At 42.5% G+C, this 25,019-nt stretch overlaps 1 protein-coding gene across 2 annotated transcripts; it reads left to right on the top strand.

The window, feature by feature from the left end:
* The first annotated feature begins 6,289 nt into the window (after positions 1-6,289).
* On the top strand, positions 6,290-24,217 carry calb1 (calbindin 1). Of its 2 annotated transcripts, none has more exons than XM_023988997.2 (11): positions 6,290-6,456; positions 6,923-6,999; positions 11,919-11,993; positions 15,572-15,652; positions 15,791-15,847; positions 20,356-20,433; positions 20,586-20,641; positions 20,752-20,791; positions 20,895-20,948; positions 22,258-22,322; positions 23,409-24,217. In XM_023988997.2, the coding sequence occupies exons 1-11, from the start codon at positions 6,378-6,380 to the stop codon at positions 23,545-23,547; spliced, it is 801 nt and encodes a 266-aa protein (XP_023844765.1). In that variant the 5' UTR covers positions 6,290-6,377; the 3' UTR covers positions 23,548-24,217. The 2 variants fall into 2 exon arrangements, with proteins under 2 accessions (XP_023844765.1, XP_070300056.1); XM_070443955.1 differs by having other exon boundaries at positions 22,258-22,327; positions 23,416-24,117.
* The last annotated feature ends 802 nt before the right edge of the window (positions 24,218-25,019 follow it).

Raw genomic sequence — 25,019 nt, 5'->3', positions numbered from 1 at the left:
TCCTGCATTGCAAACTCCCTCCAAGTCTCCGATCCACTACCATTGTATCTTTTCCCTCTCCGCTCCTCATCCAACACTTCCCACACTCGCCCTATCTTGATGTATCGCCCGTTCCCACCTTCGCTCTCTCTCCCCGCTATCTCTCCTCTTCCATCCTATCATCTCTCCCTCTGCTCAAACCTTTCCAAACCATGCTCCTGATTCTTGCCTCTCACAACCCCCTCTCCTCCCCTCTGCATCCCCTTTGACTCTCCTATCCCCTATCTCCAGCCGGCCGTCCTCCCTCCTGCTCCTGCTCGAACGACCTCACTGCGAGCCACAGAAACAGGCTCCGGCAGCCGGAGCGGAAATGGGAAACTCGCTCTCCCTCGCGGACCTGGCATTCCTTCACTTACCCTCCTCTTCTCATTCTCCTCTTCGTCTCTGCTGCTAAAGCCACTTTCTACTCAACTCTAAAATTCCAGCATCTGCCTGCTTAACCTAGGAAGCTTCTTTGGCCACCTTCTCCTCCCTCCCTGAGACCTCCTCTCCTCCTCCCCCTCCTCCCTCCCATCCTCCTCTCTTTTCTTCGGAGTGTTGGTGTGTTCTGAGAGGAGAGGAGAGGGGGTGTCAGAGAGGGCGAGGATTAAAAGTTTCGAGTGTAGGCAAAAGGGAGAATGCAATCAATGTCCACCTGGAGCGCTAGTGGACAGAAGAGTATTCACATATATAAATGCTGAGGCATTAAAATCATCGACATGTCGATAAGAGCTCAAAAAGAGCCTATTGCCTTTTTGGATTTGAGAGTTGTTATGGTGTTCAGATCACACAAGCCTCAAATTCACTTGAATGACACTGTTTTGCCCATGCCCAAGAACCATTCATGCCAAAAGAATAATCAGGAGATGGAAGTTAAAATCAAAAGCGATAAGATGCACGAGTTGCAATATTTGCTATGTGAATAGGTATGCTCAGCGTCCGCAGCGAATTGCTAATTTTCCTCAATTCCAATACTCGGACCCTTTGCACCGAGCCCTGTTCTGGTACTCCAGTGTATAGTCGAGCCGAGCGTTTTAGGAGAGGACCGCAGCCGTGCCGGAGATAGGACATTAGAGGCCAAATGCAAAAAGGACGAGAGGGTGCAGGAGCAGAATCCAGAGATTATGAAGAAGCGTTGAGCAGAAGGAAGACGAGGACTAGGATGAAAGAGGATGAGAAGTACGGGTGATGAAGAGCGAACGTTGGGACGGCCTTGATACCATCCAAGTTTAGGGCATTTTGACTGGGGGGCGTTGATGAGCGAATAGGGAAAAGGATAACACTGATGCCCCATGTCGGAGATTCTTGAGGGAGTTGCATGAGACTTGTTGCCCCTAATAACCAGTATTCTTTTAAAAGATTGAGGTTCAGCGATTGCTCGCCTTTGAGTAGGCGATGGCATAGAGCGGTTTTGAGTCAAAGAGGAGAGAGTTTGAAAGAAGAGCCAGAGTAGAGGACAATCGACGTTCAAACGTTAGATGTGGGAGGTGAAAGGCACCACAGACGGTGCAGGTGAAGGAGCCATTCCTCCAGGAAAAATTATCAGCGGGCGTTACAATGCTCTGTATTAGCCGTGTCCCATAGTACCCCGGCTTTTAGGGGGGTCTGAGTGCCGAGCCCGCTGGCCCCCAGAGTAAGCCTCCACAAAAATCCCCCCGAAAGCTCAGTATGCCCCAGTTATTAAATAACTGTAGGACAATCAATGTACACTTTGAGAGCAGAGGAATAACATGTTTTTTAATACCTTAATCAATGACGGAAGTTCTGGTAAAACACACTCTACTCATCTTCCAGTTGTATACCACGGCTTTCAGCCAGATCAGCAGTCAAGGGCATCAACCACCAAGTTATACAAGGCAAGGGGCCCCAATGTCTTGAGCCTGTCGCAAGTGGAGATGATTCGGAAAGAGATAGAGGACAAGGTGGTTTATGAGTGGAGGTATGAAGCCCCATGGGGGGGGTATCTGGGAACAGGAACAAGCGAAGCATGTCAATGATGATAAGTGAATGCATCATTCAGCTTCATCTAATCATTCATTCGTTCATAAACGCTTTTTATTGTTTTTTTCTTTCTCATTTAACATGAAAAATGGCGACTTCTTGTGGAAGTAAATCCTCAGGCCCCATAAAGTATTCATACTGTACCCCTTGACATCTTCCACATTTAGTTCTGTTACAGCCTGAATTAAAATAAAAGGAATTGAATTGAGATGTTTTGGTTTTTGAAAACCCATAAAACTCCAAAATTAACCCCTATTAATATTCAAATACTAATTAGGTAAAAAAACAATCACTTTAATACCAAAATTACAAGTAAATAATGAAAAGCCTGCAAATTTGTTGAGCTCAATTAGTATTTTCTAACCCCTTTTGTATATGCCAAGCTTAAAGCAGTTCAGCTGAGTCTAAAAATGTGCACCCATTAACAGTCAACATAACTAAGTTCGCACAATGCCTAAACCTAGGCCCGTATTGTTCAATCCTATAGGTGTTATTTTAAAATTATTTATTTGAACACTGAGATACTACAATCTGTTATCCCCACACACATTACCAATATTGTAGTCTCCAGTCAAGCAGTGAATTTTTCCAACCAGCCCAACACAAAGCTGTGAGTAATGGAGACGGGCCTATGATCGAACAACCATTGTTTTGAAGCACTCCCGACCCAATAGACATTTCTGTATCTTAATATTATGTATTAATTGTTGACCAAGAAAAGGGAAGGGCGGCTGGGAGGGGTGAATACTTTTAAATACTGCAACTTACAAAAGATAGCCAAGTCCTTATGTTTTTATTACATTAGACTCCTGGGAATGTCTTACTATCACACTATCCCCTATCCTACTCTAACTATCTCTCAACCTAATTACTGTCCTAAGATGTCTAACGCAGTTTTCCCTCCGGTAAGAGGACTAAACCATCATTTCTCATCCCTTTATGAAGCTCTCAGTTTCAAGTTTTGAAACATCATCATACTCGCGTGTGCGAATGAGATTAGTGGAAGAACAGCATCTAGTAAAGATGAGGTCAAGCGTATTGCCTGCCTTGTGAGTAGGGGGGGAAGGTGAGAGGGTGAGGTCAAAAGAGGAGAGGAGTGGAAAGAAGGAGGCAGAGAGGAATGAGTCAAAGGTAGACGTGGGGAGGTTAAAGTCACCCAGAACTGTGAGAGGTGAGCCATCCTCAGGAAAGGAACTTATCAGGGCGTCAAGCTCGTATATGGCCAATATACCACGGCTAAGGGGTGTTCTTAGGCACGACGCATCGCGGCCATATATCACAAACCCCCGAGGTGCCATATCGCTATTATAAACTGGTTATCAATGTAATTAGAGCAGTAAAAATAAATGTTTTGTCATACCCATGATATACGGTCTGATATACCACGGCTTTCAGCCAATCAGCATTCAGGGCTCGAACCACCCAGTTTATAATGATGAATGACAATGTCATATCCTGTCTCAGTGACTGATGGGAAAGAGAAGAGACAGTGTGATGAGAGTGGATGAGAGGAGGCCCCGGGAACAGGAACAAGCTGAATCATGTCAATGATGATAAGCATCATCATCATCATCATCATCATCGTAACACCTTTTATTTGTTTTTCTCATTTACAGAAAGGACTTTGAAGTAACTGGCAGAAAGTATTCATACTGTACCCCTTGACATCTTCCACATTTAGTTCTGTTACAGCCTGAATAAAAAATATAATGAATTGAGATTTTTTGGTTTTTGACCTAAACACAATAACCCATAATGTCAAAGTGTAATTAGTGTAAAAAAAATCATTTTTACAAATTAATTAAAAATGAAAAGCTGAAATTTGTTGAGTCAATTAGTATTCAACCCCTTTGTTATGGCAAGCCTAAATCAGTTCAGGAGTTAAAATGTGCTTAACAAGTCACATAATAAGTTGCATGCACTCATTCTATGTGCAATAATAGTGTTTAACATGATTTTTGAATGACTACCTCATCTCTGTACCCCACACACATACAATTATCTGTAAGGTTCCTCAGTCAAGCAGTGAATTTCAAACACAGATTCAACCACAAAGACCTGTGAGGTTTTCCAATGCCTCGCAAAGACGGGCACCTATTGATGGAACACAAGCATTTTGCCACACCCGCAATAACATCTGCTAAATATGTATATGTGACAATAAATGTTGATTTGATTCTTTTTTTTATTTTTAAGAACAGACATTGAATTTCAGCATGGTGAAGTTATTAATTAGACTTGGGATGGTGTATCAACATACCCAGTCACTACAAATATACAGGCGTACTTCCTAACTCAGTTGCCGGAGAGGACTAAACCACTCAGGGATTTCACCATGAGGCCAATGGTGATTTTAAAACAGTTACAGTTTAATGGCTGTGATAAGAAAAAACTGAGGTTGGAAAAAAACAAAAAAACTGTAGTTACTCCACAATACTAACCTAACTGACAGAGGGAAAAGAAGGAAGACTGTACAGAATAAAAATATTCCAACACATGCATCCTGTTTGCAAGAAGGCACTAAAGTAATACTTCAGAAAATGTGGCAAAGAAATTCAATTTTGTCCTGAATACAAAAAGTGTTATGTTTGGGGCAAATCCAATATAACTCATTACTGAGTACCAGTCTCCATATCTGGTTGTCTAGCAATGATCAACAACCAATTTGATAGAGCTTGAAGAATTTTGAAAAGAATAATGGGCAAAATCCAGGTGTGGAAAGCTCTAAGAGTCTTGCCCATGTCACGCCCTGACCTTAGAGATCCTTTTTATGTCTCTATTTTGGTTTGGTCAGGGCGTGAGTTGGGGTGGGCATTCTATGTTTTGTTCTATGTTGTCCTTTTCTATGTGTTTGGCCTGGTATGGTTCCCAATCAGAGGCAGCTGTCAATCGTTGTCTCTGATTGAGAACCGTACTTAGGTAGCCTGTTCCCACCTGTGTTTGTGGGTAGTTGTTTTCTGTTTTGTGTGTCTTCACCTAACAGAACTGTTTCGTTTTCGTTCACTCTCGTTGTTATTTTGTTTAGTGTTCAGTTTTGAATGAAATTATAATATGAACACTTAACACGCTGTGTGTTGGTCCGATGATTCCTTTTCCTCATCCGACGAAGACGAGGAACGTTACAGCCCAGAAAGACTCACAGTTGTAATCACTTCCAAAGGCGCTTCTACAAAGTATTGACTCAGGGATGTGAATACTTACATAAATGAGATATTTCTGTATTTCATTTTCAATATAAATTGCAACAATTATAAAAAAAACATGTTTTCACTTTTGAATTCAGGCTGTAACAAAAAGTGGACTAAGTCAAAGAATATGAATACTTTCTGAAGGCACTGTACTATAGTGTACAACAACCCGAAAAAGAGACATAACCCTCTTCATAATACATTCATATAGAAGTAACTTTGTGATACAATGCTGTATGAAGCCATACAAGTCATAGACCTGTGCTGCATTTATATGCAGGGGTACATTTACTCTCCATAGCATTCATTGACCACTGCCATCCATATCGAAGTTCAATTTTTCTCTTGTCACTCACAATAACGGTTATTGAAGGTAATATCTTCACTTTATTCTATTCCATTTCCCCATCTCCCAAAGCCACCTCGTGCACTGAATTGTTATTGATTGTGTGGACTATGTCTGTCCCATTTCCCTGTAAACACACATTATGAGGCAGCAGTCACCAGTCTTCTCTAATGAGTGGCACCACCCAATACAACAGACAATGGTGTAAGAAAAAATCTAAATGAAATGTAAAAGTAAGAAACAGAATCCTAAATCTGCATAGTTAGACAAGGAGTTGAGTCAGCCAAACTATCATGGAGGGTCCAAGCAATTCGCATTTCAAAATATCCTTTCTGTAATTTCTTTTTTTAAGATTATGTAACTTTGCACAAGTCTTTTGCTACTCCATAATCCATTTATGAGTTTTATTTCATAAAGAGCCCTTGGATGGCCCTTAAATGCCAGAATAAAGAAGAGGGGGTAGAGCTATTTTTTGGTTGAACAACTTCTACACTTTTGTCGGATGGAGCGTATATCTGGAGGGGGAAATGAAAAGTACGAAAAGCGGGTGCTCATTTAAATGGATCTCACATCCCCTTACCCCCTGGCGCGCGTCAACGTGCTGCTGAGCTCGCGCTATTCCTGCGGCGGGAAGAGAGGAGGTGACTTGCGCGTTTGGCTAGTTTCCCAACGTCGGGGAAGGGGGGGGCTATAGTGAAAGATTAGCGTGATAGTGCTCCCTTTAAATACCGGGCACCGACTGATCACAGCGTCTCATTCATAGCATATCCTCGGCCAGTGCAGCTATCTGGTACGCGCTCCCGTCCCCAAACCTAACCCGCGACATGGCAAACGCTTACCTGCAAGGAGTAGAGATCTCTGCATCACAGTTCCTGGATATTTTTCACCATTATGATAACGATGGTAATTTATTCTTTAAGATTGTGGATTATTCATGCAGATGGCACTGAAGTAAAACGATTTTTGGGAAGTTTTGCGACCAAAGACCCTCATGGACCATTTGCGCTTTTTAGCGGATTTTCGAAAATATGTAGTAGCCTACAGTATATTGAATGAAAAAGTTGATTTCGGTGTCAAGACTGATATTTGTTCTCTCAACTTTATCCATTGACAAATTAGATTGACAAATATTTGATTTAGAACCATTAACCACCATTTTATAGCGACATTTTCAATATTTACAAAACTATAAATGACTGGAAAATATTATTATAATATGGTGATAGGTTTAGGCACTAAAATGGAAGTTCAGTCATACAGCTGTCATGAAACGGCAAATGATGGATTTGATCCTATGCGTAATGTTCTTAAACTTAATGTAGGCTACTTTACGCATGTCTTTGATTGATTTGGTGCTTACTTCTTGCAGGTAATGGATATATTGAAGGGAAGGAGTTGCAGAGTTTTATAAAAGAACTTCAGCAAGCTCGAAAACAGGCAGGACTTGTAAGTAAACTGAATAATTTTAAAAATTTTAAACTCTAAAACATGAATGTATTGGCAGTGGGCCTGACAACTAATTGTCTTCTCAAACTGAACTGTATCTAGTATTTAAATGCGTTTGGTGTGACCCTCATTCCAATTACCTTCATCAGATAGGTCATACAGTAGGCYAGACATATAGACATTGTGAAACCAATGGGTGGTTGATTAGGCTACTGGTGGTGCCACAGTTGAAAGCTTTCAAGTTAAAACATCGTGTGTGTGTGTGTGTGTGTGTGAATGTGTGAGAGAGAGAGAGAGAGAGAGAGAGATTGTGGTAAGTGGGGTGGGGAGAAAGAGAACTCAGTGCACCAGATATTACAGGCACCAAGCCATTTTACCCCTGATGCTGGTATTATGTGCACACCCTACAAGTTTTGTGTCTGTTTCAGCAGTGACATAATGTTGTCTTGTCAACATCCTCATCACTCATAATAGTGCCATTTGCTTTTTATAATAATAATCAGTCATCTGAAATGTTTTTTTTACTAGAATAATCAAAAGGTTGGATTATAAAATGCAGTATAGAGCATGTCATTGACAACATTTAATTTACAGAAGAGTCTAAATGCATATTTTAGATTTCTTGTTGGTTCAATGATCACAGGGTTTTCTCAAGAGATGGAAATGGTGCATTTCATGTAACGCTTCACTGAGCTTCCATTTTAAAGTACTGTCATGATATTGTGAAACTGGTTGTTCTTAATTGACCCTTCACTAAGTCCCACCCCCCTTGGTTACTGTTGCAACCGCGGACAACATTTTCCCTGGAAGCACAAATCCCCCTTCTAACCACTGGCGAAATCCCCCTCACAATGATCTCAAACTGTGTTTTTCATACACAATGAAATTATACACTGACTACCCCTTGCTAATCAAGAAATTCTCTGGTATGTTGTAGTGGATTGTCATTACAATTGCTTCACTGGAACCTGGTAAAATTATGTTTGTAGTGTGGCTAGCCAATGAATCTATGGCTCTGAATTCACTGTCAGCATGCAGTCGAAGCGTACTAACCCCTTTTGGAGCTAACTAGTGCTCTCAAATCGTATCCTGATGTCGACAGCAGATTGGAGTTGTATTAATAACATGGCTAACTTAGCTAGCTAACATACATTTCGAGAAAACAAGTTATATTTAGTGGCAAGCTAGCTAGCATTAGCAACGTTTGGTGGTCAATAAGCCTGAGAAATAGCTAACCAGATGAACTACCAAACAATGTAACAAAAGTATAATTTTGGATTCTAAAAATACATAAACAGGTTCTGGAATCACAAGTACCACTGGTGCATTATTCCATTGTTTAGCCATTTAAAACATGTATTTTTTTTAAAGAACTCAGGTTTTCTCACAGCCCTCACTGGCTTTTATGTGTTTCAAACATGAGCTTCCCTGAGGTGTAGTACTCGAGACAGTTGCTATCCATTGGAGCGCTATGATTAGTTGGCCAGAATTCTGGGGCGGGGCTTAGCGAAGGGTCAATTGACATTGATTAATACATTATGACTAGTTATGAGGTGTCAAGTACATGTCTGGTCTACCAATATTCCATGTCTTTCCATGCCTGAACGACATGGAACAACCCCATATTGCTGTTGCGTCAAGTTGATGGGTTGATGGATGTATTTCCCACATTTCCATCTTGCTCAACTGTAAGCCCCGATGCAGAAAAAGCAGTTTTGGAAAATTCTGTTTTCCATTCTGACCTTGTTATTTGACATTGGTATTTTTATTTGTGTCTCTACTCAGCGTTTTGGGGTCTGAATTGGATTGAGTCACCCATTGCTCAGTGACAAATAGCACTGYAGTGCACTYTCCKASTTTGCATTTGGGAAAGGTTAAACACTTATTTCCCATTCTGTGTACAAGCAATTAGCCAAGCCTCTATAGAGCAAGCCATTTGGCACTCAATCCCAGATCTTTAAACAGGAGTAATGGCTCAACGTTTGCCAGACACTGAAAACACCTTTTGATTTACTCTATGGGGAGAGAGCACGTTGGGGAGTTGATTATGGAAAATCGCAGCATTTACAATCAAATTAAGTGGCCATTTACAACTGCCCAATCAATGGCCAGTGAGAAAACACCATTGAAGTGCATTTTGAAGTAGGATTGGAGTTATTAGCATATCTGACACCACCTTATGCAGAGAGATGCCAAAGATGGTTTCCACATTTTGCATGGGCATCATCATCAGAGAGATCAATCCATAGATCAATGATTGGTTTTGACTGCATAGCGCATGCAGTGTGTTGATTGGCTCAGGGTCTTCTTACTTTGAAATTACATGGAATTCAATAAAACATGCACTTTAACATTTGCAGAGTCACTTGACGTTGGATAGTGGACATGATTTTGATTATGTCATGCAGCAATAAAGATGGCTTCCAAAGATGGCCGCCATGCATCTACTCAATGGACACGCACATGGACTAGAAGAAGAGCTCACTCTTAGTACATCTTCCTTTCATACGACATAATCATTTTACCCCGAAAGACAAGGCCAATGTTAGAATATTGCCTACTTTCTACATGTTGCTACGTATTGCCTACGTTCTACGTGTACGTTTTTCTCCAGTGAGTATGCAAGGTGGTCTTCTTCTCTAGAGTTAACCTCGTGCCAGTTTCTCTGAAAGGAAAATTATGAAATGATAATGGTCGTATATTTGGAAGATATTTGGTCAGCGCTGGTGTGATACTGGGATTTACAGATATTTGTTTATAGCATCTCAGGATATGGTTCACATTGATCTTGAAGCAATGCATTGCTTTTATTGATTGTGTTTTGTAGGTGAAATGCAAATGTAAAAATCTGTGTCCTACTGTGTTTATATTCCTATTATAGAAAGGCTCTATAAAACAGACATTAGTCAGTACTAAGGTACTTCTGATGTTCTCATAAAAACATATAGTACTAACGCCTCAATCACACCGATAGCGTCATTGCATTTTTGTACAGCAAAAGTACATTCATTTCCAATGGAACGCTGAGTTTGCCTTGCAGCATTGCGTTGCAGAGGCATTTGCAGTGCGTTCTGTGTGGTGCATACGTTGGATTTATCAAACGTATGCGTCAAACTGTATGCGTAGACGACTTGACAGAAATGGTAGTAGAAGGTGAATGTTAAACTTTTGTTGAACACATATCCATTTTGCGCAATGATGGTATAGGTGTGGTCTAGGTGTAAGATACACTAATATTGATTTTTTATCCTTGGATATCAAATTTAATCTAGTTGTTTTTTTACATCTATCTTACAATTAATTTACTTTTACCATCGACACAATGGGAGTGAGAGATCATAGTAAAGGCCATGTCCATCTTTTACAGCAATGCTCAATTTGCAGCATAAAGCCTAATTTATACCGTACACAAATATGCAACACAAGAACGCAATTAACTATGCATGCAATAAAGCCCACTTCATCAGGCTTACCGCAAGGCCATGTAGCAGATAAGTGCTACCCTTTAAGTGTTACACATCATACAGTATCTACAGTATCACATTGGCACATGTAACACTTCCCAGTCCCAACATAGACAATCTCAAATGGCTGCCTTTAAAGGCCCAGTGTGTAGTCAAAAACGTGATTTCCTATGTTTTATATATATTTCCACACTATGAGGTTGTAATAATACTGTGAAAATTGCTAAGAAGCTGTTTTTGTTTCTTTTTGACCATTTTAATGGAAAACAATCACAGTAAGCTACTTAATTGTTATCCATAAATCATTTGATATTGAGATAAAAATGGCTGCATTGGACCTTCATAAGCATCTTCTATTATAACTTATTTTAGCATTCTCTAGAGGCACTTCATATGCTTCTATGAAAGTACCTGACAGTATCAGTGCCTTGTCAACTCGATTCAATTACACTGAACATGTCAGTGGAGATCTCTATCCCKCCACACCAGGCATTACATCAGTAGCTGGCTGGCTGTGCAGCCAGGTCAACTGTGATACAAGTCAGTATTCGACGTCCATCAATGTCTGAGGACGTCGGAAGATGACATGGAACCAGCCTCTAGGGGCAACAGTGAGGGCTCATACCTTCAAGTAGGTTTTGGTTTTACTAGGGCGTTGTGAACGGGAATGGCAGATGGGCGTAAGCATCTGATTCGAAAGGTTGCAAGTTTTAATCTAGCAATAGAATGTCGTTTTTTATATTTTGTTTTAAACCTATCCAAAACCTTAACCCTTACCTTAACCATTCATAGTTTATGCCTAACCTTAAGAATTTTGAATAATGCCTGAACTTAACCCTAACCATAAAAATTCAGCGTTAATGCCTAAACTTAACCTTAAACACTTTGAAACTTTACATTTGGAACAACTTCGAAATTTGCCATTTGAGAAACATGGATCAACGTCTAATTCTGACGTGAGACTTTGAGAGCTGGTTAGTCCCCTCCGTACATGCATAATCAATACTTCTCGTGGCCATCTGTATGTGTGCAGCGACATGGACGGACCTGTGCAAAACTCTATTAGAATTGTGCTCTGATGGGTGAAGATTACAACACTCGCTCCTAATCTAATTCAGATTGGATAACTTGGTCGTCTGCTTAGCATGTTAAATGGTGTTTGTGAGGACACAAGGTATACAAGGTCTTTCACGGCCCCAAGTGCCTACTAAATAGCCTTTCTAGATAATTGAGCAGATTACTGAGCCCTCATGTTATCAGTGCTTGTATTTCAAACTACTAAAAGTTTCAAACTACTAAACTACTTCCCTGCATAAAACATAATTACTTGTTATAAGGATGTGTGAATCCCTATTTAGTTTCGTTGTCAACTAATTATATGTTTATATGTTGAGATGTGTGTAATTCAAGGCAAAAGCTACTGCAATTAATTGACACTAATTTTCTCTCTCATAGGAGCTTACAGACCAAATGAAGGCTTTTGTACAGGAATATGAGAAAAATACAGATGCCAAAATTGGAATTGTTGAGGTGAGAATCTACATAAACTCATGATGCAGTATACACACACAGTAGGTTAAGACCCACTTAGAATTTGGGACTTTCAGGGACACCGGATCTTGAAACACTGACAGGTTTAGAGGGGGCTTCTCCCTCTATGAAAGGTTCAAATATAATTTTAAAAGATAGTCACTTGGCCAAGGGGATTCATAGCTCTGCTATAGATGGATACTCTGAAGCATTAGCTGACAGAAAGGGTCCTGACAGGGTCATTCAGCTCTTCACAAACGCACCAACGTACTCAAACACACAATGATTACACAAAAATAGAGGTAAGATGCATAATTTGAAAGTGGAAATAACATCTATTGTGTTTGGAATACGAGATTGCCGTTTAGATTAGGCTCTCCAGGAGCATGATGGAAGAACAGGAGTCCTGTATGAATACACATTTTTGGCATGGGGTGTTTCAATGCCCCCGGAATGGTTATATTGCAGCTGTCTGATGGATAGTCTCGCAGGAGTAGTCTGAAAGTTTAGGCCGGGTCTCAGCCAGCTGGGTTTGTTCACTGGGCAAAAACTGGTAGAATCAATATTGTTTCACGTTATTTAAAAAAATTAATGTGGCAGACCAGTGGGTTTGATCAAGACGTTTACACAGATCAGACAGACACAAGTGTGATACCTCAGTTTCAAGGGTGTTTGTTTAAAACAAAGAAAATGTAAAGAAACCAGTCTCCTCCAGAAGACCTCTTCCAGGTTACCGTCTTCTGGGCTCCGGGGAACGCTGTCTCYTCTGGGGTAGAACACGAGCCCCTCAGTTCTAGCAGACCGTGAGGACGTCTGTCCGGTAGTGACCTCTCACTACCGCCAACCCTCCCGTGTGCTGCCCTCCTGGCAGCTTTCTGGGCCCCGTATGGCTGGTGAGCAATCAGCCCCTTGATTACTCACCAGCCTCAATAAGGGGCTGATTGCTCACCAGCCTCAATCAGCCCCAATTAGTCCTGGCCGGAGGACCCGTTGAGACCTGGCACGTCCAGCAGAGGGAGCCACCGCCGCGTGATGTAGACTCCGACTGTCACCAGGCCTCTACGAGTCTCTCCCTGGTGGGTTGTCCGCAATACGCCACACAAGAATCAACTGGTGACTCAATCATTTGTGTCCTTTCCCCTGATTTAGACCTTGGCTTGGGCGCACTGGGCCTTCGCCATATGTTCCCTTACCACTGGCCATATGCCTGTCATCCGCTCCCTCATTGTCTCTACGTGTTCCACCACGCTGCGTAAGGGGATTGGCTAGGCTTCCCACACCTCCCGTAGGGGAATGGCCTCGGGATAACGGGTGGCATAATCTACTATTACCAGGATGTACCGGTGTCCTCGGGCCATTTTTACCAGGGGTCCAACGATATCCATGGCGATGCATTCAAACGGCACTCCAATGATCGGTAGGGGAACCAGCGGGTTCCGGAAGTGTGCTTTTGGGGCGGTGATTTGACACTCGGGGCAGCTGCGGSAATAGTCTTCCACGGCCTGCCTCATCGCGGGCCAGTAGAACCAGGCATTTCCGGGTCTTCTCCATTCCCAGGTGCGCCTCCAACAAATGGGTGTGGGCCAGCTGAAGAACGGTTCCGACGTACCAGCGGGGCAGCAACAGCACCTCTCGAAGTTCCCCCTGTTCGTGGGACACCTGATACAACAGGTATCGCCAGTCACTCACCCCCAGAACAAGCTGGCCATCCACCGCTATCACTTGGGCCGCGGCGGCTTTCAAGTTCGGATCCTCCCACTGGAAATTGAAGAGGGGAAGCATGGGCTCGTCCTCCGGTTGTTCACCAGGCGAGGTTGGTTCTGGCGCCCCCTCGGACCCCCAACTCCAGGTCGTGCCTCCACATTGCCGCGAACAGCGAACAATCTAGTCCCACGAGGAGGGGTACCGGCAACTCAGGTACAGCACCCACCACCATCTGACAGCTTCCTTGTGGCGTCACGATGGTGGCCTGCCTGGTCGAATACCGCCTGCCCGGTTGAATGTCGCCGTGGACACAGGAGACTGACACAGTGTTACCACACTCCCAGAATCCAACAGAGCGTGTGTGTCGTGACCATTGACTTTCACCGGCACCATGGGTGGTTCACTGTATGCCCAACATGAGATGAGGTAGTTTACTGCATGGCCCGGCTCATCTCCAGGGCCCGCTGATGGCATTGACTCCTCTTGACCCGAGCAATTTCATGAGAGGTGTTCCCGAGCGCCACACTCAAAACATCTCCTTCATTCTTCATCCACCTGGGGTTGTTGGCAGCGGGTCGACTCTCCCCCGGCTGTCTCTCCGTGGGTCTGCAGTCCTGTCGGATTGGGGAGTACAGTGGTGGGGTCATCCTTCTTTCCCCTCCGACAGCTCCCGGACTTGGCCTGCATCCCTTTCAGCAGGGCCTCTGTATTCTGGTATGTCTCCACAGCTCACAAGAGGTCCTCCAAGCTCCAAGGTCTGGGCGCGTAGGTTTGCCACCCTCTTCATGTGAGGTAGCACCCGTAAGAAGCGATCCATGACCACTTTGTCGATAACATGGAGGGTGGCTACATCGGTTAGGAGCCATGCTCTGGTGATGCACTGTAGGTCGCTCATCTGGGTTTGGGGGGAAGCTTCGGCCACAAACCTCCAGTCGTGGACCAGTTGGGTCCGACGGGCCAGGCTGTACCCATAGTGGCTGAGTACCTCCCTCTTGAGACAGTCGAAGTTAGCCGCCTGTTCGGTGTTGAGTTCATAATACGCCTTTTGGGCATCTCCGGACAGGGAAGGGGCCAGCAGACTCGCCAAATTCGCCTTGGGCCAACCTTCCCGGAGTGCCCTCCGTTCAAACGTGCAGAGGTAGGTCGTCATCCTCAGTTAGCTTAATTAAAAACTGATTGGGATGCGATTCAGTCTGCGTTTCTCCTCGCAGCTTCCTGACATCCTCCAGAAGGCGGACATTCTGTAGCCGCTGTTCTTCCAGCATTCGTTCCTGAATGTTCTGTTGCGCTTGTTGTGCCCGAACAAACTGAGCTATCAACTCGACCATGCTGATACTGAGTAAACGTCAACCCTGGTCTGATCACGTTCTCAGACTTGCCCTGTCCGGTAGCAACCCTCCCATGTGCTGCCCTCCTGGCAGCTTTACGGGCCCCATATGGCTGGTGAGCAATCAGTCCCTCTGTCTGTCACAAGGCCTCGACGAGACTCCCCTGGTGGCTTGTCCGCGGTACGCCACAATGATGACATTGAATCAATGTGGAAAACTGATTGGATTTGCAAAAAGTAATCAACATAAGGGAATTTAGTATTCTTTTCACCCAACTTTAACCTAAATCCAATGACATAGTGACATTTTTTGGTTGATTTCACGTTGAATTCTTATTAGTTGACAACTCAAYCAAACGTAAATCAAAACTAGACGTTTATTAAATGACGTCTGTGCCCAGTGGGTGGTGGCTAAACTGTCACAGGGTGCCATTCTTTGCCACTGATCAACTGTTAAAAATAAATGGGATGTTGAACCAATGTAACCATGTTTCAGGACAATACAGTGTTATCTCTTATATATTTTCCTCTTTTCTCTGTGTGACAGCTAGTACAAATATTGCCCACAGAGGAGAACTTCTTGTTATTTTTCCGGCAACAATTGAAGTCTTGTGCGGAATTTATGCAGGTATTTTCCTATTAACCAATATGATCTATTTTAAATGTTTTCAAGTGGCTCATGGCATAAATATAGTTTTTAACTGATTTAACTATTCTCTCCTCATTGATGATACAAACCCCTATTTCACTCATTGTCTCATTACAGGCTTGGCGATGTTATGATGCAGACCATAGTGGCTACATTGAAGCAGATGAGCTGAAGGTGAGCAATGCTGGACTGTAACTTGCCTCCCAATTTGTATCTTGATGAACTGTCTCACTGTCCTCCCTATTTCATTAAGGGGATATAGGCTCACAAGGAGCCTCTGAGGTCAAGGCTCATCTGGACTGTAACTTGAAATCCCTTTTTTATTGTAAATCATTTTGGTAATTGAGCATTTTGTAGGAATCTCGGGGGAGTTTTGTCTTTCTTAACCCCAATACCAAAGTTTCACTCATATACAGTACCAGTCAAAAGTTTGGACACACCTATCCATTCAAGGGTTTTTCTTAATTTTTTACTATTTTCTACATTGTAGAATAATAGTGAAGACATCAAAACTATGAAATAACACATATGGAATCATGTAGTCACAAAAAAAGTGTTGAACAAATTAAAATATATTTGAGATTCTTCAAAGTAGCCACCCTTTGCCTTGATGACAGCTTTGCACACTATTGGCATTCTCTCAACCAGCTTCATGAGGTAGTCACCTGGAATGCTTTTCCAACAGTCTTGAGTTCCCACATATGCTGAGCACTTGTTGGCTGCTTTTCCGTCACTCTGCAGTCCAACTCATCCCAAACCATCTCAATTGGGTTGAGGTCAGGTGATTCTGGAGGCCAGGTCATCTGATGCAGCACTCCATCACTCTCCTTAGTCAAGTAGCCCTTACACAGCCTGGTGGTGTGTTTTGGGTCATTGTCCTTTTGAAAAAAAAAATGATAGTCCCACTAAGCGCAAACCAGATGGGATGGCTGTGGTAGCCATGCTGGTTAAGTGTGCCTTGAATTCTAAATAAATCACAAACCGTGTCACCAGCAAAGCACCATCACACCCACCTCCTCCTACTCCATGCTTCACGGTGGGAACCACACATGCGGAGATCATCCATTCACCTACTCCGCGTCTCACAAAGACATGGTGGTTGGAACCAAAAATCTCAAATTTGGACTCATCAAAATCAAATCAAATGTATTTATATAGCCCTTCTTACATCAGCTGATATCTCAAAGTGCTGTACAGAAACCCAGCCTAAAACCCCAAACAGCAAGCAATGCAGGTGTAGAAGCACGGTGGCTAGGAAAAACTCCCTAGAAAGGCCAAAACCTAGGAAGAAACCTAGAGAGGAACCAGGCTATGGGGTGGTCAGTCCTCTTCTGGCTGTGCCGGGTGGACCAAAGGACAGATTTCCACCGGTCTAATGTTCATTGCTAGTGTTTCTTGGCCCAAGCAAGTCTCTTCTTCTTATTGGTGTCCTTTAGTAGTGGTTTCTTTGCAGCAATTCGATCATGAAGGCCTGGTTCACGCAGTCTCCTCTGAACACTTGATGTTGAGATGTGTCTGTTACTTGAACTCTGTGAAGCATTTATTTGGGCTGCAATCTGAGGTGCAGTTAATTGCCAATTTCTGAGGCTGGTAATTCTAATGAACTAATAATCCTCTGCAGCAGAGGTTACGCTGGGTCTTCCTTTCCTGTGGTTGTCCTCATGAGAGCCAGTTTCATCATAGCGCTTAATGGTTTTTGCAACTGTACTCGAAGAAACTTTCAAAGTTCTTGAAATTTTCCGGATTGACTGACCTTCATGTCTTAAAGTAATGATGGACTGTCATTTCTCTTTGCTTATTTGAGCTGTTCTTGCCATAATATGGACTTGATCTTTTTCCAAATTTGGCTATCTTCTGTATACCATCCCTACCTTGTCACAACACAACTGATTGTCTCAAACGCATTAAGAAGGAAAGAAATTCCAGAAATTAACTTTTAACTAGGCCCACCTGTTAATTGAAATGTATTCCAGGTGACTACCTCATGAAGCTGGTTGAGAGAATGCCAAGAGTGTGCAAAGCTGTCATCAAGACAAAGGGTGGCTACTTTGAAGAATCTCAAATATTAAATATATTTTGATTTGTTTAACACTTTTTTGGTTACTACATGATTCCATATGTGTTATTTCAWAGTTTTGATGTCTTCACTATTATTCTACAACATAGAACATAGTCAAAATAAAGAAAAACCCTTGAATGAGTAGGTATGTCCAAACTTTTGACTGGTACTATACGTTGGCTATGAACTTCCCTAGAGTAGTGTCAAGGAAGTTGTGGAATAATTAAGTTGGATTGATGTGCACTCTGAGTGAGCTATACACTCTATCTAGAACCTAAAAGGGTTATTTGACTCTCCATAGGATAACCCTTTGAATAACCCTTTTTGGTTCCAAGTAGAACCCTTTTGTTCTATATGGAACCCAAAAGAGTTTTACCTGGAACTAAAAAGTTGAGCAAACTCCAGATGTTAACATTTCTTTGATGACATGAAAATAAAGCTCTTTGGCCACGCACGCCTGTGGTGGGTTTCACGCACGCCTGTGGTGGCTTTCACGCACGCCTGTGGTGGSTTTCACGCACGCCTGTGGTGGCTTTCACGCACGCCTGTGGTGGCTTTCACGCACGCCTGTGGTGGSTTTCACGCACGCCTGTGGTGGGTTTCACGCACGCCTGTGGTGGGTTTCACGCACGCCTGTGGTGGGTTTGGCGTCGCAAAAAATATGAATATGCAGAAAAAATCCCCCCATACCTACTGTAAAATATGCAGGTGGATCTTTGATGTTATGGGGCTATTTTGCTTCCTCTGGTCCTGGGGCCCTTGTTAAGGTCAATGTCATCATGAACTTTACCCAGTACCAGGACATTTTAGCCAAAAACCTGGTTGTGTCTGCCAGGAGGCTGAAACTTGGCCACAAGTGGATCTTCCAGCAAGACAATAACTCCAAGCACACGTCAAAATCCACAAAGAAATGGTTAGTTGACCACAAAAAATCTACATTTTGCAATGGCCATCTCAGTCTCCGGACTTCAACCACATTCAAAACCTGTGGTTTGAATTGAAGAGGTCCATAAGCACAGATGAAGGATATCATGGATCTGTATGAAGAAAGGGTCTAAGATGCTTTCCAACGTGTTCTGCAATCCATAAAACATTTTTGAAAAAGGCTCAGTGTCATTATCCTCGCAAGGTGAGGTATTGAAAATAGGGGTGACAATAATTTTGACCCCTATCTTCTTGTGGAAAAAAGCAACTGTATTAGTATAAAATMATTTCAKTTTTCAGTTTTTGTTGAGCATACAATATACAGTGCCTTCAGAAAGTATTCATACCCCTTGACTTTTCCACATTTTGTTGCGTTTCTTTCCCTCACCCATCTACACACACAACACCCCATAATAACAAAGTGATAATAAGTTTATTTATTGAAAATGAAATACAGAAATATCTCATTTACATATGTATTCATACCCCTGAGTCAATCCTTTGTAGAATTACCTTTGGCGGTGATGACAGCTTTGAGTCGTCTTGGGTATGTCTGTATCAACTTTGCACATCTGGATTAGGGGATTTTCTCCCATTCTTCCTTGCAGATTTTCTCAAGCTCTGTTAAATTAGATGGGGAGTGAYGGCTAATAGCAATCTTCAAGTCTTTCTGCAGATTTTCAAAGGGATTCAATGATCTCAGAGTCTTTCATGTGGCTTTTGGCAAACTCCAAGCGTGACATCATGTGTATTTTTCTCAGGAATGGCTTCCGTCTGGCCACTCTACCATGAAGCCCATATTGGTGAAATGTTGTAGAGACTGTTGTCCTTCTGGCAGGTTCTCCCATCTCAGCCAAAKAACTCTGTAGTTCTGTCAGAGTGGCCATTGGGTTCTTGGTCACCTCCCTGACTAAGGTCCTTCTTGCCAGGTTGGTCAGTTTGGTCGGACGGCCGGCTTTAGGCAGAGTCTGGGTAGGTCCATATTTTTTACATTTCTCCAATGATGGAGACCACTGTGCTCTTGGAAACTTTGAACACTTTAGAAATTGTTTTATACACTTCCCCAGATATATGCCTCATCACAATTATAACTCTGAGATCTACAGACAGTTCCTTGGACTTCATGGTATAGTTTCTGCTCTGACATGCACTGTCAACTGTAGGACCTTATATAGACAAGTGTGGTTCTTTCTAAATCATGTCCAAACAATTGAATTGGCCACAGGTGGACTCCAATCAAGTTGTAGCGACATCTCAAGAATGATCAAAGGAAATTGGATGCACCTGAGCTCAGTTTAGAGTGTCATAGAAAAGGGTTGTGAATACTTATGTAAATTAGGTATTTGTGTATTTCATTTTTAATACATTTGCTAAACTTTCTAAAAACATGTTTTCACTTTGTCGTTATGGGGTATTGTGTTTAGAAGGGTGAGAACATTTTTCGCCATTTAATCCATTTTGAATTCAGGCTATAACACAACACAATGTGGAATAAGTCAAGGGGTATGAATACTTTATGAAGACACTGTAGCTCAGTATTTGTATTATTTATTTTATACAGTCTTTTTTGATCATCTTTATCAAGGGTGCCAATATTTTTGGACCTGACTGTACCTCCCGGACAGCATTGCATTTAAAATGACYTGCTATAGCAGGCGTTGTTGTCAAACTGATCTTTCTGCTTTTGCTTAATTTCCAGAACTTTTTGAAAGATCTGCTTCAGAAGGCTAAGAAACCATATGACGAGAAGAAGTTAGATGAGTATACACATACCACAGTAAGAATATAGTTTATACTTATGCAGCTAGCCTCAGCAACAACATTGAGAACAGTGTAGCTAAATGGCTACAACAAATAGCTCTGTACAGTATAGTCCTTCATTTTCTGTTTTGTAGAGCTTTAATTCGTTTATTTATTTTTCTCTTCCAGCTCAAAATATTYGACTCAAACCACGATGGGAAGTTGTGTTTGGCAGAAATGGCAAGGTCTGCTTATGGAGTTTTGTTCTGTGTGATATGAATGATATATCTGTCTACACATYGTGCTGTATATGACCTGAACACAATTCTTCCAATGTGTGGTTTTTTCCCAACAGGCTGCTACCGGACGAGGAGAACTTTCTACTCAAGTTTCAGGTTGGTGGTTATTCCCAGAATAAATCCGAGATGGAATCGAAAAATCAGATTGACCTTGACTCAATTGTCTCCTCTCCCTCTCCCTCCTGTCTTTCTGTTACAGAATGTGAAGATGGCGAGAAGAGAGTTCAACAAGATCTTTGAGTTATATGATCAGGTACGTTCCAATAATACATTGTTATTATGCACCCTCTCAAAAAAATAAGAATCACTCTCTGTTATGGCTTTTTGAATGTTTCAATGCATCTCAAGACACAGTATTAACAAGGACAGAAAGTGCTTCAGAAAGTGCTAGTCTAGGAAATTGCTGCTCTCCAGGGATGCACTCCCTCAATCTTTCTCTCTTATCCTCTTTATCTATCTCTCCTTCTCTTTCTTGCTCTTGCTCTCGCTCTCTGTCTATCTACCAATTTCTCTTCCTATTGCCCTTATTTGTATGCACAATGGATACAGTGCATGTTCCCCCCCTACCACCATCACTCTTTCTCTCTCGCTCTCTCACGCTCTCTCTCTTCCCCATCCCCATTTACCCCACCCTCTCCCTCTCTCCCCCTATAATGTATGACTGTCTCTGGAGCAAGTCAGCCCATACCTTCTCTCCCGTGGCAGTGCCTGTAATCCATATTGACTGGCAGGTTCATGTTGCACAGGCGGGCAGGCAGGGTGGCAGGCAGACAGGCATGCAGGCATGGAGGCTGACAGGCAAACAGACAGGGAGGCGGGCAGACAGACAGACAGGCAGACAGACAAGGAGGCAGGGAGGGAGGCGTTCTGGGCCTTGCTGATATGTGACATCCAGACAGGTAATTGGAGAAGCAAATGACAATACATTCTTTAGTTTGCCTCTAGAGCATTACAGGACAATTAATCTGAGTGGCTGGCTGGCTGGCTGGCTGATCATGCTTTTCCATTTGTTTTAGTCTTCGACCATAGAACCTGGTTTAAAGATTTAGATTGTTAGAAGTGCCATGTTGGCACTAACTGTCCCACATGGTTCCTGATGATGGCGCTCTTGTTGCCAACACAGAGGATTGATTGCTAGACTCTATGGTACAGTATTTCTATTGCTCTGAATGGAGTTGGACACACAGAGAACTCCCCTAAAGTGGATAGGGATATCCTTATAAAGGTATCAGCGATGTGGTTATAATATTATAATATTGCTTTCAGGGCACACGAGCCAGTACATAGATGACCAAAAACAAACAGTTCAAATTCATGAATAGAAAATATGAGCAAATATCAGAAGGGCCCATGAACAGGCTGTTCAAATATACACATCTGTTCATTGCCTTGTTTTGTCGTTTTCTGAGATCAGGCTTGTGAATGCAGCGTGTTCATGTTGACACTGCATACCAAACCAAACCCAAGGCGGGCTAAAATGTGACATTGTTTTCTGTGTTGTCTCTCTCTGCCTTTCTCCCTCTCTCTCTTCCTTCTCTCTCTGTCCTTCTCTCTGTCTTCAGGATGAGAATGGCTATATGGATGAGAATGAGCTGGATGCCTCCTCAAAGATTTTGTTGAGAGACAAAGAAGGTGGGTTCCATTCTGTTTCCATTATGGAAGAAGAGACGGAGACTAAGGGCAAGATTCAATCAGTTCCGCCTTAACCCCCATAATCAAGAACTGCCCATACCAATTCATTTTTTTATTTAGCGATGCTTAGTGTAACTGCGTTGGACTGTCAAATCAACAAGCAGCTCCCGGCGTTATACTTATCCGACATTGTCATTGGAGCGCCAGTTGAATTAGTAATAAACCTACACCGCTAAAACACCAGCTATGCGGTCTGTCAGCTTTCACTGTTAACGCTTGATCTGAATTGAATCTAGGTCTGAACAGTCCAACAAAATATTTTGGTTTTTCATCTTGAGACTTCAAATATCACAGAGGGCCTCGTTTGTTTCCTGTGGTGATATGATTGGCCTGAGGACAATCACAATACCTCTTCAAACAAACTCATAAGAGCATGTTTAGAACTGACAGATATTCTGTTGTCTGTCCTCTTCTGTCTGTCTGTCTGTCTGTCTGTCTCTCGCTCTGTCTCTCGCTCTGTCTCTCGCTCTGTCTGTCTGTCTCTCGCTCTGTCTCTCGCTCTGTCTCTTCTGTCTCTGTCTCTCGCTCTGTCCTCTGTCTCCTCTCTCTGTCTCTCTGTCTCTGTCTCTCTCCTCTCTCTCTCTCTCTCCTCTGTCTCTCTTCTCTTGCTCTCTCTCTGTCTCTCTCTCTCTCTCTCTCTCTCTCCTCTCTCTCTGTCTCTCTCTCTCCTTCTTCTCTCTCTCTCTCTCTCTCTCTGTCTCTCTCTCTCTTCTCTCTCTCTCTCTCTCCTCTCTCTCTTCTCTCTCTCTCTCTCTCTCTCTCTCTCTCTCTCTCTCTCTCACAGCTGACTTTAAAAATAGTTTTCTGGATGTCAATATATCAAAGCCATATGGTGACCTGCATTGTAGAGCCTACTCCTCTTTGTTTGTGCAAATATTTTGTGTCATCTTTATTAGCTAAGCTTTGGCCGGCGACCATCTCATAGCCGCAGGATTTAAATGAAAAAGTAGGGTCAATGTCAAATCTATAAAAGTCAAGGGAAGAAAATGACAAGTTGGATATCTGCATCTGTTTCTTGTCTCCGACAGGTGCTGGAAGTCAACAAAATCCCCACATATAAGACCGCCATTATGGCGCTATCAGACGGGGGCAAGCTGTACAGGACAGAGCTAGCGCTGGTGCTCTGTGCTGAGGACATTTCAGCCCCTGCACCCTTATAAACCACTCCCCTTTCCACCTAACCACACTCCCTCCATCCCCTTCCAACCCGCCTYCCTTCCCCTCACTCATGAAGTGTTTAAAGATACTGTAGCTTGAAACTCCAAGGATGTAGGGTGTATTTTTGTTTCAGTTTTTGCTTTTCTTTCAAGAAATCTGTCAATTTGCCAGTGACAGTGTGTGCGTAGCTAGGGCACATTATCGGAGACATAGGGTGTCACATACTTTTCAAACCTTTTGTTTCTATACTCTTTGTAAATGTACAGATTTTTGTAACAATGAGATTGATACCACCATTGAAAGTCCCTGTACTTTGTCTTCTCTATACTACATACTCCAACCTCTCATTGGCTGAAAGAGAGGGTGTGTCCCCTACTGACCAGTGACAACAATGTTTACCGTATTGTTAATTAATATCTCTACACCAAGTAGTCAAACTACTAGTAACAATAACTTATACTATTAGAATTATATCCCTCCAGTAGCCTAAGCAATTCGTTACTAAAATGTTTCTGTAATGTGCATGGAAATGAAAAATAAAGAAAATAGCGGAAGAACAGTTCCGTGATGTGAGACAATTTTAAGCTATATATCGTTTTGCAGTGCATGTTAGTTGCTGAAGGCTAGCCTTGTATGGAGGTACTACTGAATRGACAAGCACATATCTCAGAGTTGTGTAGCCTAACCCCCGTGACCCCTGACCTGCCCTGTGTATAACGATGGTGCCAGTCTCAGATGTGCTACATGGACCTTTTTTTGCACTGTAAACAATGCCATGCCCCACCATGCTGGGCACCAGCAACACTGTGTAAGATGTAATAAAAACTAAATTCAACAACTACCTTAAACCCCAACTGTGTGCATCGCTGTGTTGCTATTTGACTGACGTAGGGGGGAATTGACAATGTCAAGAATGAAATGGATGAAACATAATAATAATAATTAATTTAATATGAAAAGCACTGAAGAAAGGCTCTGAAGAAAATAACAAAAAAAGTTTATACAGTGGGGCAAAAAAGTATTTAGTCAGCCACCAATTGTGCAAGTTCTGCCACTTAAAAAGATGAGAGAGGCCTGTAATTTTCATCATATCATATCTCTACCGGGACGGGTGTTTCCATCATCCGATCTTGACTTGTTTCCTCATTTAGTTTTTGAGTGAGTGGAGAGTCTGTTTGGAGAAATGTCATGACAGCTCTGTCATTGCCAACAAAGGGTATATAACAAAGTATTGAGATAAACTTTTGTTATTGACCAAATACTTATTTTCCATCATAATTTGCAAATAAATTCATAAAAAATCCTACAATGTGATTTTCTGGATTTTCTTTTCTCATTTTGTCTGTCATAGTTGAAGTGTACCTATGRTGAAAATTACAGGCCTCTCTCATCTTTTTAAGTGGCAGAACTTGCACAATTGGTGGCTGACTAAATACTTTTTTGCCCCACTGTATATACAGGTGTCGTCAGATCT

Source organism: Salvelinus sp. IW2-2015, linkage group LG6.1 (assembly GCF_002910315.2).
Source record: "Salvelinus sp. IW2-2015 linkage group LG6.1, ASM291031v2, whole genome shotgun sequence".
Lineage (NCBI taxonomy): Eukaryota > Metazoa > Chordata > Actinopteri > Salmoniformes > Salmonidae > Salvelinus > Salvelinus sp. IW2-2015.
The sequence above is the reverse complement of the archived record's forward strand: the minus strand, read 5'-3'. Positions and strand labels throughout refer to the sequence as shown.